Source organism: Apis florea, unplaced genomic scaffold (assembly GCF_048593485.1).
Source record: "Apis florea isolate Af1SG1 unplaced genomic scaffold, ASM4859348v1 contig_2272_pilon, whole genome shotgun sequence".
In the NCBI taxonomy this organism is placed as follows: Eukaryota; Metazoa; Arthropoda; class Insecta; order Hymenoptera; family Apidae; genus Apis; species Apis florea.
The window spans coordinates 406,265-425,563 of record NW_028256549.1 but is presented as its reverse complement, the minus strand read 5'-3'; the positions used below and the strand labels follow the sequence as shown (position 1 = coordinate 425,563).

At 18.1% G+C, this 19,299-nt stretch overlaps 2 protein-coding genes across 10 annotated transcripts; one reads left to right on the top strand and one right to left on the bottom strand.

The window, feature by feature from the left end:
• Positions 1-15: 15 nt before the first annotated feature.
• Positions 16-16,087, bottom strand: Atg18a (Autophagy-related 18a). Of its 2 annotated transcripts, XM_086917638.1 has the most exons (12): positions 15,948-16,087; positions 8,072-8,514; positions 7,464-7,546; positions 7,077-7,243; positions 6,482-6,676; positions 6,291-6,407; positions 6,054-6,208; positions 5,804-5,977; positions 5,612-5,719; positions 4,763-4,869; positions 3,190-3,246; positions 16-2,084 (listed from the first exon to the last, which is right to left on the bottom strand). In XM_086917638.1, exons 2-12 carry the CDS (start codon positions 8,206-8,208, stop codon positions 1,969-1,971), a joined length of 1,416 nt encoding a protein of 471 aa, XP_086773764.1. In that variant the 5' UTR covers positions 8,209-8,514; positions 15,948-16,087; the 3' UTR covers positions 16-1,968. The 2 variants fall into 2 exon arrangements, with proteins under 2 accessions (XP_086773764.1, XP_086773765.1); XM_086917639.1 differs by lacking the exon at positions 3,190-3,246.
• Positions 9,360-18,864, top strand: LOC100866102 (monocyte to macrophage differentiation factor 2). Of its 8 annotated transcripts, XM_086917640.1 has the most exons (5): positions 9,360-9,461; positions 9,668-9,707; positions 15,897-16,142; positions 16,842-17,091; positions 17,204-18,864. In XM_086917640.1, exons 1-5 carry the CDS (start codon positions 9,446-9,448, stop codon positions 17,456-17,458), a joined length of 807 nt encoding a protein of 268 aa, XP_086773766.1. In that variant the 5' UTR covers positions 9,360-9,445; the 3' UTR covers positions 17,459-18,864. The 8 variants fall into 8 exon arrangements, with proteins under 8 accessions (XP_086773766.1, XP_012339795.1, XP_086773769.1 ...); XM_012484341.3 differs by having other exon boundaries at positions 9,369-9,707; XM_086917643.1 differs by lacking the exon at positions 9,668-9,707 and having other exon boundaries at positions 9,400-9,461.
• The last annotated feature ends 435 nt before the right edge of the window (positions 18,865-19,299 follow it).

Genomic DNA, 19,299 nt, shown 5'->3' with positions numbered 1-19,299 from the left:
ATTTTATATGCAATATCAGTACTTAAAAATTTATTATATATATGCGTATTTACATTTTTAATATTACTTATTTTATAAAAGTAAAATTAATTACTAAACAAGACATTACATTCATACAAAAGCACCGAAAGACATTATGGGTCTATAACATTTGCAGTATTCGCAAAAATTACATAGATTACCTATTTTTTAAAAATAATATTATTATTCTAATTAATATATGTTGCCCGCACCCTTAAATTAAAGCATTGAGGACAAAATTTTATCATAATGAAACATTCAAAATTACATAAAGATATGTAAAATCAATGAAATAACAAAATCAGTTTCTACCTTAAGTATATATTATTAATTAAAACATTTCATAATAAAAGATATATAAAAATATTATTTTAATGCAATATCAACATAAAATAATAAGGGTTACAGACAACACATCAATTGTAACGTATAAAGATATTTAATTACAAATATTATGTAAATATGATATTCTGAATTTTTCTTTTATCCTTTCTGTAATATTAAAAAATAAAGACAAATATTAAGTTTATAATAAATATAAAGAGAGCAAGCAAAATGAATATTTAAATAAGAAATAATAATAAAGAAAAAATAAAATTAACAGAATATAAGAAATTTAGATTTTATGATATAGTTTCAGAAATGCCATAATCTATCATTATACATAATACATGTAAGGATATAATAAATTTTTAAATTAATTGATGCTAATGTAGGAAAATTTTAAATCATATAATCAATATATGAAGAAATTGGTAAATATTATATTTTGAATTAAATATTCCCAAAGAAACATGAATAATAATGAAATATGTTCCATTTTTTAATAAACAATAGTACTAAAAACGCACTCCAACAATTATGTTATTATACATTGAATAAAGTATAATAATTAAAAAGAAATTTTTTTTTTAGTATTTTTAACAAATGGCATTTAACCATATTATTTTTTAAAAAGTAGTTTTATATATACGCAATCATATATTTTATATCTAAAATAATTTGAATTTAATAAAAAATTCAAATATAATGAAATTCATTATATTTTATATTGTAACTATTTATATAAATCTATTTTTTACGTTTATACACTATATGAACTATTTCATATATAAACAAAACATGAAATATTTTTTATCACAAATATTTCAGAATATTTAATTTTTGGAAAATATCAGTGGAAAATTTTTTTAAAACACGTAAGTATTATACTGTTTATAAAATATTAATTTCATAATTTTTTCATTTTCTTTACTATTTCTTAAAAAAGTAAGTTTTATTATCAATGAACACAGAAGATGACAATATATAATTATAAAATATAATAATCTAGTAAAAAGAAATACAAGATATTCACAATAAGAATATTATATACTGAAAAAAAATTTTTTTCTATATCATGTCTAATGTATATAATATTTTACTATAATCATTGTATTAATAATTCATAGTAAAAATACTTAAATGTGGACATATGGTTTCACATAAGTTTACATTAAACATTCTTACTATATGTTATCAAGCATATTTAGCTTGAGTTTTCATAATTTTTTTAAGCATTGCCATAACCATAACCATTATTAAATTACTAAACTTTCTAAAATCAATTGCATGCTATTGATGATAATAAAGTTCTAATATAAAATACTGACTTGAAAAATTGTAACCAAAAATATCATAATAATTCTTTCAAGTTATTAACTTCTGATATGATGTGAACATCTAGTTATATGATAGCTTTAATATTTATATAACTCATACAAAGTCATCACTGTTTTTTTTTTATAATATTTCGTTAAAAAAGAATTTGTTGCTTTTTTTGAATTTGCAACAAATTATAGCTATGATCATAGATTCATAGTTTGACCTGTACTCAGTGTCCTAATTTCAATCACTGTTAGATATAATTTATTTTCATTCATTATTGATATGCCTGAATTATTACACTCAATCCGTCCTTTGTGTAACAGGTGGAAATTCTGCATCATCTTTTAAACGGAAGGAACCCGAAAATCCTGGTGGACTCTCAGTTGCTGCTATCATCTCGTGATACTTCTCTGACTCTATAAATCCATTTATGTACTTCAGTCATAATTTAAATTAATAATCATTTTAGCGGATGTAACGATAAAGATGTATGATTGAAATTCAATGAAATACATGACATATTTACTTAAAAATTTTAATTAAAAAAATTGGAAAAATATTTCTTTTATCACTGTTTCTATCATCCTTTTGAAATAATATAATATTTAATAACATAATTAAAACATAATTGAAATATTTGTTAATGATTGTTAATATTCAATATTTTCTCGATTATAGTTTTATAATATTGTATTTAAAATATAAATTTGATTAGTAAACTATTTTATTTGCAATTATTTTATATCATTACAGATTATTTAATTATAAATCAACCAAAACTATAAATATAAATTATTTAATAAAATTTAACTAATATATTTAATTTATTAAAACATTATAAGAATTTTTTAAAATTATTTTTATATTAATTATTAATTTTATATTTTTAAATATCTTATTTGTATTTATTTATGTTTTAAAATATCTCAATAATTAAAAAAATTTATTCTTTCTGAAATTATAATAAATATGAAATTTGGATGTGCAGATCTTCATTTCTGATAATTTTAAAAAAAATAAAATTTATGTGCAAAAGTAATTTTAATTATTGCTTTCAAATAATTGCTTATTAAAAGCTTTTCAATTTTAATGTAACAAGTAGTTTAAAATTTGATTAATCATTAGATTTTTAGTAAATATATATTACAAGATTTAGTACCCAAACCATGTAAAAAGTGTTATTTTCACTCTTTTTTTTTAAGTACATATTCATTTAAGAATAAAATTCGTCAGAATTATTTTTCACTAGTGGATAATGCATTGAAAATGATTCTGAAGTGAATCTCAACACAGTTTCCATTTGCAAAAAAAATACAAATTTTACTCTTAAACGAATATGTTAAATGATCTTAAATCATTACTATGTGTAAATATATACATTAAAAAAAAAAAAGCTATTTGGAATAAAATATTTGTAACAAATATTATAGTAAAAACATTACAGAAGAATTCTTAAATAGAATGTATATGGAAAATGAGAGTGAAAAAAAGCAAGGGACAGAATAGAGAATATACTAGTACCTGACATGGAGTCTGGCGAACGGCCGCGCAACACACCCGCGTAGCTATTTATGCAGGCTTCAGTGGATAATAAAAAGAAAAAAATTACATCAAGTAAAGTCAATTATTGGGGCCCCCCCTTTAGCCCCTAAAGAAGTTGCTTAATTTGAGAGGGTTTAGAAGCAAGGAAAGAGAAAATATAAAGTAAATAAAATAAAAATGATAAATAGTATAAGAATAAAGGATTTTAGATAAATGGTATTTATTTAATTATATCTCATTTTCAATTTTATTAAATCTCAAAAATTGAAAATAATTAAATACAAAAATAATTAAATTTCATTAAAACTAGAAACATTATTTTCAAATTTCAAACTTGATACATTTTTAAATAACTTTTAATGTTTATATATTTTATTATAAATCATATTTATATCATATATTATAAATCAAATTATTTGAAACAATATCTCAAAATCAATTAAATTACATATAGTAGAAAAAGCATAATTAAATTAATATTTTTAAAATTTTTTGAAACATTATTTTGTATAATATAAAATGGATAATAATGGAAAAATTATTCATCACATGTATATTTTATACTTTTGCATGTACAAAGTATCTTGATTATTATTAAAAATATAAAAAGAAAAGTTTTGAAATAAAAACTAAAAACTCAAAGTCTCAACATTTATATTTTTATTTCTATTGCTTTAAATAGATATTTATGATTTGTATAATATACAAAGATATATTTTGATACAAAGAAATAAAAAATTTTATGCAAAATTAGAAAAAATATGCTATTATCAAAAACATCATCCACTATTTCATTAAAAATTTATTCATTTATTAAAGTTTTTATTTTTCTTGTTATTATTAAAATTTTTATATTATTAAAATTGTCTTTCAATATTTCAATATAATTTATATTCATTATATATATATATATATATATATATATATATATATATGTAGAAAAATTAATTTTAATATGTGATTAATTTGTAAAATTAAAATTAAAAAATTAAATCTATAATTTATATATATTTTTTAATTTCATTATAATATATATAATGAAATCATTTATGTTTTATGTTATGTAAACACTCCAATGTTTTGAAATTTATATTGTTAAAAATAAGTATAATATTCACTTATTCCTGTAAATATACAATTTCGTTAATAAATTTATGTTATTGTAATTACAACATATGTCATGTTATGTAAAAATAGATGAACATATTCATTAAAATATTTATATTAAAATATATACAATCATAGTTTGTGCAAATGCTATATATACAGTTAAAATTGTAATAAAAAAGAATATATAATCTATAAATATTTTAAAAAATAATGATGTTTGAAAATTATCTTATTTTAAAATAAAAATTGTAAATAACGTTAAATTGTAACAAATTTTCATTCATACGCATACGTACATACGCGCACAAATACACATAGATACACACAAATAATATAAAGCATATAATGTCAATTTCACGTGAATGATATATCTTTATCGTCAACTCGCTCTATTGTAAAATCTATATTACTTTTAATATGATATAAAATATTTATATCATACCTGTATTTTGTACTATTTGTACAGTCGTTCCTGAAGGAGGTTCTCCAGATCCTAATCCTGCTGTAGATACACTAGCACAGTCTACTTCATCTCGTTTACCATCTAATCTATAAATGTAATTTATTATTTAATAATATTTTATTATTTATATATAATATAAATAATATATAATATATTATTTATAATTAGAAAACTTAGAAAATTAATTAAATAAAATAGATTAATTATAATCTGATTTAACATAGTTTATAAAAATTCCATTTTTATCTTGTAATATGGAATTACAAATAAAATTTGTTAAAAGTAATAAAAATATACAAATATATAATATATACAAATTAATAAATATACAAATATACAAATATACAATATATAATTACAAAATATATACAAATATATAATTCTGTTCTTTCTTATTGAATTAATCTTTCAACTATAAAAGAATGTAAAATAATTTATTTTAATTTATTATAAATATGAGTTTTCTATTTAAGAATTTTAATGATTAACTTTTAATTTTAGAAATTAATTCGACAAAAAGGAAAAGAAGAATTGAAAGTTATTTGCTCATTTGAATATTTTAAGTTATACAAGTTTGATTAAAGAATATACCAAATGGCATAATTGTCATACATAATAATTATTATAGTTAATTATTTATAATATTTAATATTCTTATGTTAATCAATTTAATTAAATATTGATTAGATTAAAAATAGTTTATTTTGATTAAATTATAATATTATTAATTGTAATTATTAAAAAATAATATTATATTTTATTTAATCATTAAAAATACAATGTTAAAAATTAAAAATATTAAATATAAAATTAATTAAAAATACAAACCTATGTTGCTTTAATAATGTACAATCTCCACCTTCTGTTGAATCCAAATTATAAACATACAAATATCCCTCAGCACTAGCCACCAACAACCTAAGTACTTTATGTACGCTACATAATAAAAAATATATATACATTTAAAAAAAATATACCTATTTATATATTTATAGTAAATATTAATTTGATTGAACTTACACTGTGATGGCACAAACATTTTTTAATCCTTGAAATGGCAAGTGGACACTAGCAAAGGCACGTCCTTGATTAAAAACATCAGTTACTTGTGATGGCAAATAATTAGCTGATGCAGATACAGCTTTTGTTAAATATCCCATCCAAGTTTGTGATTCTTCTGCTGTTTGTCGTAATCTATAATTATGAATAATAAAACAAAATTTAAATATAATAATAATTTCAAAACATCAAATAATGACATATTACATACGCTTCCTTTGGTTCTTCCAATTTGAAAATATGTACTGTTTCAGTATTACTTGAACAACAAAGGAACATAGAATCCACACTAAAAGCAAGACTGCTTATAGATACACATCGTTTAACTCCACGTCGGAATTCAAATAATTTTGTACCATCATGAACCTTTAGAGATATAAAACATTTTTAGCAATATATTTAAATTTTTTGAAAAAATAATTAATATTATATAAATAATTAAACTTACATGAAAAACTCTGATTACAGTACCCTTTTCAGAAGCAGTAGCTACTTTGGTACCATTAGGACTAAATGCAAGTGCTGCTAATGGACTATCATGAGCAGGAATCATAGTTTTAGCTTGCTAAAACAATACAAAAAAATAAAACAATTAAATGTATTAATGTTATTTTTTTAAAGATTTTTTATAATACTTACAAGATTAATTGCATCAAATATTTGAACTTCACCAATTGTGTTTGAGCCTGGATAAGCTAAATAGCAATTATCACTATTTATTGATAATGTACACAGACCTGCTAAATTAGGTGGAGTATCTCGAATTGTATGTAATACTTTCATATCTCTTATATTATGAATATATAATGATTCTTCCAAACATACCACTAATCTCTGCAAATTTATATTATTTTATAATATAAATATTTATATTTAATTAAATTATATATTAAAGAGAAATACATATTATTATTATTATTATAATTATTAATAGAAACTTATTTGTATGAAAATTTTATATGTAAAATCTTTATCTTTATAATTTACATAAAAATTTTTTACTAAATTTCTTTTTATTTATTGAACTTTTTATCATAACTAATCTATATCCAAAATCATTACATTGAATCAGCCACTGAAAAATTGCTATATCTTATAATTAAATTATTATCTAATTTTTTTGTGATTTATTTTATTTATTATTCAAAAGGTCAAAAATACAAACTAGTTTCTATTATTATATTATTAGTTTTATTATTTTCTAATTATCTTATTAAAATATAAAAAAACTTACTGCTCTATTGAGTTTCACAGCTAAGATAGTATTAGAATAACTATAATGGCAAATTTCAGTGCCTTTTCTAAAGTGACAAACTTTAAGTTTACGAGGTGATCTTAAACTAACTACTGCCACAAGACTGCTGCTGAATAGTCGTTCAACAATGTATATGTCTTCAGTATCTATAGTTTATATAATTATGTATAATTAAGAAAATTATCTATATAAAAAATATAATAAAAAATATGAAAGATACATTAAAAAAAGATGATAATATAAATACTAAATTATGAAATTCTTAAAATATAAAAAAAGGTTAACTATAACGACTAACAGAAGTTTCAATATCTATTTTATATTGTTATATTTCAATATTTATATAAATTTATAAAAATTTGTTACCATTTTCATATATTTTTTCAAGATGATCAACAGAGACTAAAGAAAAAAGTTTGTAGCCTGACTTTGATCCTACTGCCAAAGATCTAAAATAAATTTTATATAAAATTATTATTATTAAATCAATAATATCAAATTATATGAAAAAAATAAATATATTAATAATTATTGTATATTGATAATTATTATATAAAATTTATCAATATTAAAATATAGAATATTATGTATTAATCAATTACAATAGAAATATAAATTAAGAAAAAAATAATAACTTTTTATTTTAAGATAAGATAGAACAACTAAAGAAATAACAAGATAAAAACAATGCATATAGAAATTTTTCTGATGTACAATATATTCAATTTAAATCATAATTACATCAATAACACGTAATTAATAGGTAAAGGAATAACATACGTAACCGAAACATTACAAGAAATGCAATAATACAAACATAATATTATATATAATAAAAGAAATAAAGATAAATTAATATGTAAGATAAATATTTATAACTTATTTCTTAAAAAATATTTTATTTGAATAATAAAATAAAAGTAAGGTTAGTGAACAAAGGACAATGTCTTCACAAACGAAAATGCAACACTTACGTGCAATCCTGATTGAAGTTAACAAAGAAAACACGACTTTGAGGATCAGTAGTTTGATTTGCGAGGTTCATTAGTCCTGATATACTGTATTTTAAGCCCTGTGTCAATACATCCACGTTATGCACGAGATTTTGCATAAATCGCACAGACGGTCCGCGTAAGAACACTTTATCCGCTTCTTTCTTAATTTCTTTTTATATATTTTTCTCTCTTTATTTTTATTGCTTTTTTTTTATCTGTTTTTCTTCTTTCTTGCACATACGCTAATACAAATACACGCACGCGCACGCTTATACAAGATTTGTGAACAGATGTCGAACTCAATGTCGACGATTCCTAGAAGTGACTATATGATGCAGTATACTGTATATTGCTTGATACATGTCCATCGTTCCATGTATCGAACAGCTGACAGTCTATGTTAAATTTACGGAATGATGAAACTGAAACATCAAATTCTATTTAATACATTTATTATCACAACAATTAAAAATTATTATAAATAATGAAAAAATACTATAATATTTTTTATTATATTGTTTAATTAAAATTTCTGGTATATGTGATTGTATTTATAAAATTATTTGTTATTTTCTTGAGATTTATAATGTTTTATCAAATCTAATAAGTATTATAAAAATATAAAAAATTAATTATATAATTAATTATCTCATATCTCAATAAAATATAATTTTGTTTAATTTGTAAAACTTATTTTTTTAAAATTATATTTTATTTAATTTAATTAAATAAAGTATGAAAAAAATATTTCGGAACAACGGATATTGAATGCTTTATTTTTTAATAATTATTCACAAGTTATAATATATTACTAAAAAAAAATAAATAAAGAAATTTATAATTTATATTAATATATTATGTAAAATATATACTATTTATTGAAAAATTGAAAACAATTTCAATTATTTATATATATATATATTTATTTCTACATTATTTTGTAAAAATATTACTGATTAAACATTTCAGCTTTTCATTAATCTTGTATCAATATTATTTATGTCAATATAATTATATATTTTATAATATATATTTTATAATTATAAATTAATAAAAATTAATTAATTTCTTTAAATTTATTTAAATAAATAAATTTATAATTCTATAGTGATTATAAATTAGAAGAATTGTTAAAGTAATAAGTTTTATTGTAGTTTTTTTGATAGTATATCTAATATATATATATATGTATATGATATATATATATATATATATATAATATATGTATAAATGCACACATATATATACACATATCACACATATGCTTTGTAGTTGTATACTTTTATCTTCGTCATAATACTTAAAGAGTGTTCAGTAGTGCTACAGCAATAGTAGCGGTAGTGTTAAATGTGAATGTTTAGTTTATTTGGTATGAAAGATTTATTAGTTCCATTAATATTTATTTTGTGCGTATAATGTGAAAGTATGAAGCATGAGATAAAAAATAAATAATTATCGTGTAAATTAATATTTTAATACTAATCCTCAAATTGGTTATATTAAGATTTTACATATTTAAATTTACTGTAATCTTGGAAAATATGGATATATTTGGTCTTCATCAATTTGTTGCAGCACCAATAAAAAATCTTTTACAATTCCAACGTATTAAAGAGTAAGATGTAATAATTTATATCAATTAACAAATGTTAACCTGTCTACATATCTTTCTAATATCTTTTTAATTCGCTTAACTTATGCAACTAGTGAAGTAATGGCTATTTGAATTAATGTATAACGTTATTAGAAAAGTAATTAATAATGTTTCATTTTTGCATGATATTTTATATATTTTAAATTTTATGTATTTAAATTTTGGCTTTTATTCTTATTTGGTTTTTATCTTTATTAAAATGCTATAAAAAATAATACTTTAATGTAGCATGTTATATTATGTTATATAGTATTATATTCTTGTATCTGAATGAAACCTTAGAAGTTTATTTTCATAATATAACTGAATTTAACACTTTTATATAAGAAACCTAAGAATGTGCATAATTGTTGTATAACAGAAAAGTATTTTTGTTCAATAAAAAAAGAAAAGTTATATTTATGCATTTTTATTTTTATTCTCTTCAAATAAATTTCCTAAATTATATTTTCCAATTATGTATTAGTAAAAAAACATTGCATGTATTGAATACTTTAATCGGGCATATTTACATAAATGGAATGCAATGCTATGTGCTTATAAGTGGATGGATAAAAACTTTTTTCAATTAATATTATTTATGTAACATCTAAATCATATAGAATTATATCTTCAAATCAATTTTATTATATTTTGGAAAATGTTTATTATCATCAAATATAAATTGTCAAGTAGATATTATGAGAACTTATATATTAACATTTACTTAATTCTAATTTTTTATATTTATAAGATAATTTAAAGATTTTTAATTTATTTATTATTATAAATTTATAAAATTCTGTTTATTAAGCAGTTTTTATATTATTCATTTATATATTTAATTATAATATCATTACATTTATAAAAATACAATTCAAGTAAATATATTAAATTGTAAAAATATTAAAAATTAATATTTATTTTATATTTTTAGGAATTATTGATGTTTTCTCATATGGTTCATGTTATGATTATTATAAAATATTTGATATATTATGTACATGATATATAAATTTAAAATACATTTAACATGCAACTATATATTTATATATGACTAAATTAAATAATATATTAGGTACATTTTAAATTTTAAACACAATTTTCTATAAAAATCATTTAAATGAAATTTTACTAAAAATTTATTTTAAATAGTAATATTATTTATTTAATTTAATTTTGTTTATTGAATAATAGTAATATTGTTTTATTAAGAGTATAATTTTGATATTATAAATGATTTTTAATAGCTTATTATATTATTCTGTGATATTTTATATATTCACTATTTTTTTTATTCTACTCTTTTTTTTAAATATATTTATTATTTTAAATTTTATTGTAGAAATAATTATATTTTATATGTATATATTTTATATGTATATTTTATATGTATAATTATAAATTTATAAATAGTAAAATTTACATTAAGAAATAATAAAAAGAATTTTCAATGTTTTATAAATTTCATAAATATATAAATAACTCATCAAATAGCTATTTCTCAAAATTTTTTTTTATTTTGATTTTTATATTTTATTATTTTAAAAAATTATTTTTATAATAATAATTATTAAAATCATTAATGAAAATATTTTTAATTAAAATAATAATGAACTTAAAAATTAATAATCAACAATATTCATTTTCTTTATTAAATTTAAAAGAAATAAAATAGCATAATGCATTCAATTTCAGTTATTTTTTTTAATCAAAATATATTTATGATCTAAGAAAATGTTTTTTTTTTTAAGAAAATTAATAATAAAATAATAATAAGGATAAATAATTTAATTTATATTTGAAATTCCTTTAACTTTTCTAAAATTCTTTTAAGTTTTCTTTAACAATTTCTAAAATCCTTTTAATTCAATTTTTACTTGCTTGTTACTAAGCAATGTATAAACAGATATAAAAATATGTATAAACAGATTGGACTTTATACTCTCTTTGAATTGCATATACAAAATATATTGTATGCATATTTGATATATATATATATATGATATATATATATATATACACGTATATGCAATTTTAATAATATATAAAAAATTAAAATAAGTATAATTTATGTATAAATTATTTAATAACATTTATTAAATTTAATATAAATATTTTCTTTAAGATATAAAAAAATATAAAAAATTTTAATTAAAATTTTTAAATTTTACTTAAAAGAATGATGTGATGGTGTGATTTAATATAATGATAAATATAATAATAAATAAAAAAATGTTTTTATATTTCAATTTTAATCAATTATATCAAGAAATCAAAAAATGTATAAATTTATATTAAAAATTTAATAAAATATATAAATACATATATAATATTTTTTCAAGAACAATTTTTCATATAAATAAATAAATATGTAAATAATGAAATAATGAAAATAATTTTAAATAATAAGAATAATTAAACGAATATTTTATGTATTTTAACATATTCAGATTTCATTTTTATTCAGAGGAAATTTTTTGTTTTTTTGCTTTTTCTATATATTTATTTAAAAATAATTATATATAGACTTAATACATTATATACATACACATAACCTAATACATATTAAATCATTATTCTTATAATATATATATGTGTAAATAATTAATAAATTTTTATATTATAAAAAATGAATCTATTGTATTTGTTTATTGCAGAAAAAACAAAAAATAAAACTCTCTTTAGAATTATTTATTTTGACTGTTTTCTTAAAATTTACAATTATAGATTTTAAAATAAAAATGATAAAAAATATAATTTAAATTATTAATTGTTGATGTGTGTGTATATATATATATAAAATATAATTATATGTATAATTTATTGTATATATAGTGACTATTGTATTGTATGTAATATAATTTGTTGAATGAAAAGAAAATTTCAATTATAAAAATTTTATTCTAGATTTTTTATTTAATTATATTTATTTTCCATTAAGAAATTTATTTATCAAAATTTATATTATTTTGTTTTATCAATAATAATGAACTAATCTGTATATTTTTTGCTTGGTAATAAAATAAAAAAATTACTTATATAAATAATCTTATATATATATTATATAATCTTAGGTTTTTAATTTTGAAGTAATTTTGAAAAAATAAGTACAATAATATAAATATATATACATATATAATCTAGTTATGTTATTTTGCACTCTCATGTTCAGTGTTCTTTGAGATGCATGAGCCAAAGATATGTACTATTCTAACAATTCTCGGAACAATAAAGATGTAATTTAATCCTAATTCTACGATAGTTAATCACACAATAAATGTAATTGCTATTCATTGTAAGTATATTTCATGTTACATATTCTATAATTTATTGTCATTTGTTCATGAAATATTTAATTTGGTGAAAGCAAAATCTTTTGAAGAAAGAAAATCTAAGAAAATTTTACATGATTTTTATTATTTATATATTATTATAAAATATGAAAAAAATCTAATAAATTTTTATGTGATATTTATCTTAATAATAATCAATCATATATATTAGTTTATATTTTAGGTACATATGTAAGTACTATAATATATTTTGTTATACTATATTTCAATATTTTATAACTATTATAGATTTTTAAAATATGCTAATCAAAAAAAGATTATTCAAATTTTTAATTTAAAATTTCATTATATATAAAATTTTATGTATATATTATAAAGTTTTATTTTCGAAAAAAAATAATCAATTTTAAACAAACAGTTCTAAAGTTCAATTTAACATATACCATCATATATTAGATCGCTCAAAGTTCGATGAACGTACAATTTATTTGTACCACTTAATATTAATCAATGTTTATTGAATACTTTAAAATTATTAAAAAAAATATGTTAATTTATTATATAATTGTAAATTGTAATGAAATTATTATTATTTTATTTACTTTTAATTATTTTCATGTTTTCAAATAAAATAAAATTTGATTTAAATTATAAATATAATTGAATATATTCATAACTAATTTTTAAATTTTTATTCATGCTTCAAAATATTTTCCTAAATTTTTCTTATTTCATTAATATTTTTTTGAGTTTTTTTTTTAACAATTTATACTTTTGAAATATTTTTAAAAATTGAAATATTTCAATTTTAGGATATATAGGTTATATTCTAGGTATTATTATTATAGGTTAATATTCTAATTAATTCTATTCGTGCATATAGGATGTAAAAATATAATACATCTTTAGATTAATTCTAGACATCAAGATAATAGTTAAACGAAAATAATTAAAATACATTTATTAAATTATAAATAATTTAAAGCATGTTAGAAATGTACGTATGGGCACGCAATTAATTGTATATATTACATCCATAAATAAAATACTTCACCATCATGTGTTGATGAGTGAATATTACGGAAAGGAATATTCCCTTTATTCCTATGCTGTCTCATTAATCATCTTTCTTTATAAATTTTATTTATTTGAAATGTCAAAACTTCATCGTAACTTTTTAAATAAAAACTATAAAATTAGTTTATTTTTTATATTTTATTGAGATTTTTCTGTTGAAAATGATAACAAATACATGATATTTTGATTACATAGATAATTACGTAGATAATCAATTTAGATTATGTATACAATTGGGTAGACCTGAAAATAATTTAATAAATATTTTTTTTTTCTATTTTACTTTTAATTAATTCGTCTTTTATTTTAACAATAAAGATATTGAATCAAAGACAATTTAAACTTTCAATTAATAGAATAATATTATTATAAGAGTCTATCGATATTGAATTATTGATACTTATGTATTACATTTATATTTAATATTAATATCTTATTTATATTTATTATTCTATCTTCATTTTCTCTATTTTCAAAATTTTTAATTGCTACATATGATAAGCACGAGATTATCAATATTTATTATAGTTCAAGATTGTTTTGTTTATATTTCGCAAATTAAAAAATAAAAACATGACATATATATTTATTATATATTTATATATATACATCAATTTAATTAAAAAAATTCAATCCAATAAGATTTCAGTCATTGAAATCGTTAGGTTAGGTAATAAATTTTACTATTGTATTAAATTATAATTATTTTTTAAAATTCTAAACTTAAAAAAATATATAATCAGATATATGTAAATATTCATGCAATATATGCAATATATGTTAGATATTTTTATTAAAGTTGGATTTAATAATTTATTAAAATTTGGATTAAGTGAAAATTTTATACATAAATAAAAAATTGAAAATATATAATTAAACATATTAAAATATTAATTTTATTTTTTCTATAATATAAATATATTCTTAAATTTAATTAAAAATAAAAAATATATCAAATTTATTAATATTATATAATATATAATAATAATAATATGATATATAATAAATATATATAATATTAATATATATAATAAATATATAATAATAAGAATATAAGTTAAGAAAGAATAATCGTATCTTGATATGGAATAATGAAAATGAAATACGATGAAATAATGATATCCTATATAATTAGTTTTTCTTAAGCTAACCAAGTTTACCACTGAAATGTAACACCGTTGAAGAATAAGTTCGAGTACTATAAATTATTTGCCAACTATCATAAGACAATGAATATGATAATGAACTATGTATAATAGTAAAATTTTTATATTTTTAAAAATATTCTTTCGTTTGAATAAATGTTAACAATTCTTTAATTTTAACTTTCTAAATAATTATTAGTTAATCATTTCGTAATTATGTATATCAATCATAACACAAAAATTTTTAACATTATATTAATTTTATTTAGCGATATTTGATTTGAAAAATTGAAACTACATTTATTATGCATTCAACTTACCTTTGTTAAAAATATTAATTGATAATCCATATCACAGATAATATTAGCATTTGATATTGACATATATAGATAGAAAGATAATAAATTTAATATATAATTAAAAGGTTATGCTTATGTCAGTTTGAGAATATTAAAGCTCATTTTTAAAAATATTAAATTATTCAATTATTTTAAAATCAATTAAAATTAAATTTCTATCATAAATATGTATAAAATTATATATTCAACATTTTATAATTTTAAATATATACATATAATTAATAAAATTAAAAAAAAATAAAACAAAGAAATTCTATCAAATCTATATATAAAACTTTAATAAAACTTTTGCAGAATAAAATGGATGAATCCTCCAGCATGTACTAATGAAGCATATACACCTACCTCTGTAGAACATATAGCAAATGTAACTACTCATGGAATTTGGGTTGTACCATCTGTCATAGGTAGCTTGGAACTGGTTCGTCGTTCTATAACATGGACTCAATTAATATCAGCTTATGTATATGGTACATCTTTGATCCTTGTTTTCACAGTCTCAACATTTTTTCACAGTGTACATTACTGCAATAATAACAGGTACTTGTAATTATTCGATTGATGGAAAGTAATGTCGGTTTTATAAATGCAAAAAATAAATCAGTTTACTATAGCGTACATCCAGTTTTGAAATTTTTATTTTAAGTTTGTATAAACATTTTAAAAATATGTATAATTTATTAATAAATATTTTTTATTGAGGTTTTTTCTTTTTCATTTTATCAAAATGTAATTCTTCATTAGTACCTATTTGATCGAGATTTATCTTACGCATTTACATATGATGTACTTTGAAATTTCGATCATGAAATTTGGAAAATTATTAATTATAATTCACATTTGTTTCAAAAATATAATAAATATTTATTTAGTAATATTTTTATTAATAAACATATTAAATATTTTTTCAAAGTTAACATGATTGATTAAAAACAAACATTGTATTTACATCACACAATATAACTATAATTATTCAATCTATAAATTTTAAATTTGAACGAAAATTAAATATTTTATAAACATAAAATATAATTCTAATAAAATAAATTAATAATAAACAATTATTTAAAATTTTACTATTATTATATATTTATGTAGATTTAAATAAAAATGATATGACTTTTCCATCAATCTAATATAATTTTCTAAGTTAATTTGATATAAATATTTATAACTTTATATTTATGAAGCAAAGATTAAGAATAATAAATAAAACTTTTAATAAATTATATATTACAGACAACTTAAAGAAACATTACATCGTTGTGATCGTGCTATGATTTACATTTTTATTGCTGCAAGTTACTTTCCTTGGTTCAATGTAGATCATTTCCCAGACGATGAAATATTATTTGCAATGCGTTATGCTATTTGGATTATGGCAACAGTGGGCATATTGTATCAACAAATCTTTCATGAACAATATAAAATGTTAGAAACAATCTTTTATTTAGTTATAGGAATTGGCCCTAGTATTGCAATTATTAATGTAAGTATACAATTATAAGTTAGAAGATTTTAAAAAATCATTATTATTAAAATTATTAATATGATATTATGATTCAAATATTATTTGAAATTATATATTTTAATGTTTACAGTATAGTTATTATAATATTATTGAATTAAAATTGGGTGGATTGCTCTATATTTTTGGCTTATTGTTTTTTAAATCTGATGGAAGGATACCATGTGCACATGCAATTTGGCATCTTTTTGTTGCTGTAGGAGCTGGACTTCATTATTATGCTATATTAAATCATGTCTTTCCTATAGTTTGTCCATCAGATAATTTTATGACACCAGATGTACCATCATTACCAAAATTATTAAAATCTAATATTGAAGAATTATAAAATCTTATATTTTGTTTTTCATTATATCTAAATTTTACAAATTGGAAGTTTCAATATAAAATTGATAAAATATCAAATATTAATTTGCAAATTTAAGGTAAGACTATTGAAATAAAGTTTTTCTAATTATTTATAAAATTTCAAGAAATAGAAATTATCATCATGTATGAAAAATGTACTACTTTTAGAAAGTAACTATATTATGTACCTGAAATATACATAAAAAAATGTTATTCATAAATTATGGATACTTGTCAAAATATAAATAAAAAAGATTAGCTATTACAAGATTATAATTTAAGATATAATTTTCTATGTATTTATACAAGAAAAGTAACTTATACATTTAATAATAGTTTTTGTAAATCAATAATGATAAAAAAATATAAATATAATAAAATGGAATATAGTATACTATTATCCAAATATATTGAAAGATAAGACAATTTAAATAATAGAATAACAAATAGTTATTCTTTGATTCTTTGTTTTGTTAGAGTTCAATTATTTATAATAAATGATATTAATAATAATAATTGATAATACTACTAAACAAAAATGTGGAATCTACATTTATATTATATTAAATTTATATAAATTATTTTTATTGACTATACTCTGATACATTCCATTTTATCTAGAAATAATTCAATATATTGTAAATAATATGATTTGAATATTATTCAAAACAAAATACGAATGATCATTAATTTGTAATGAATATATGTATTTTTTGTAATGATATTGTTTTATATACATATGTAAGTACATATATGAAATACATATTGATACATATAGATAATATGAAAATTAAACTAAATATTGTAATAAAATTCATTCGGATAAATGAAGTTTTATAGTGTTATAATAATGACACTTGAATGATGTATAACATATTGTATACATTATCCATTTAAAATAATGTATAGCAGTTATTTTTTAATAATATTAGATAAACTTTTTATAACATATTATATTTTATAGAAATCTGTTTCTATTATGGGACTAAAATATAATTTTGTAATTAATGATATTTATCTAATAATGAATGAGAAAACTATTGTAATTATTTAATAACTCATTTTTTGTATTTATAACAATAATGTGCCAAAATTTATATTTATATTCAAATTATACAATTTCTATAACAAAATAATATCCATTATTAATTTTACATAGAATACAAAATTCTATATGAAAAAATATATAATATTCTATATTCTATAGTTGTTAATAAATATTTTTAGTTTTTTCTTAAAAAGAAATTGTAATTGTAAAAATATATTGACGATATATGTAATTGATATTTTGTTCCTTTCTGATTTATTTTATTACATAACAAAGAAATATGATTATGTATGTATGTTACTAATACTGTAAATTAATAAAATACTTGATATAATATATATAATCTTTATATAATCTTTATATAATCAAATGAATAGAAATAAAATAGAATGATTTGAATATATTTCATGATTTTGAATATATATTAAAGTATAAATATATTCATGAAACATATAATATAATTAAAAAATTAAAAATCCGTATTTTTACATAAATTATAAATAATCCATATGGATATTTATGTTTAAGTGCTTTGAAAGTGCTATTAAAAGTCGTTTATTTCTATTTTTCTTATGGAATTATTACTTATCAGGTTAAAGTTTATTTGGATGTTTCATGAACATATGTTAAGTATATATTCATATAGAAATATTGAAAATTATACAGATCATATTCCTTTTTTTTTCTATTATATATTCATTATTTTTTTACAGTTGTATTACAAAATGAATTTAAAAATCAATCGCCTTCCAAAATTAATCGATTAACATTGA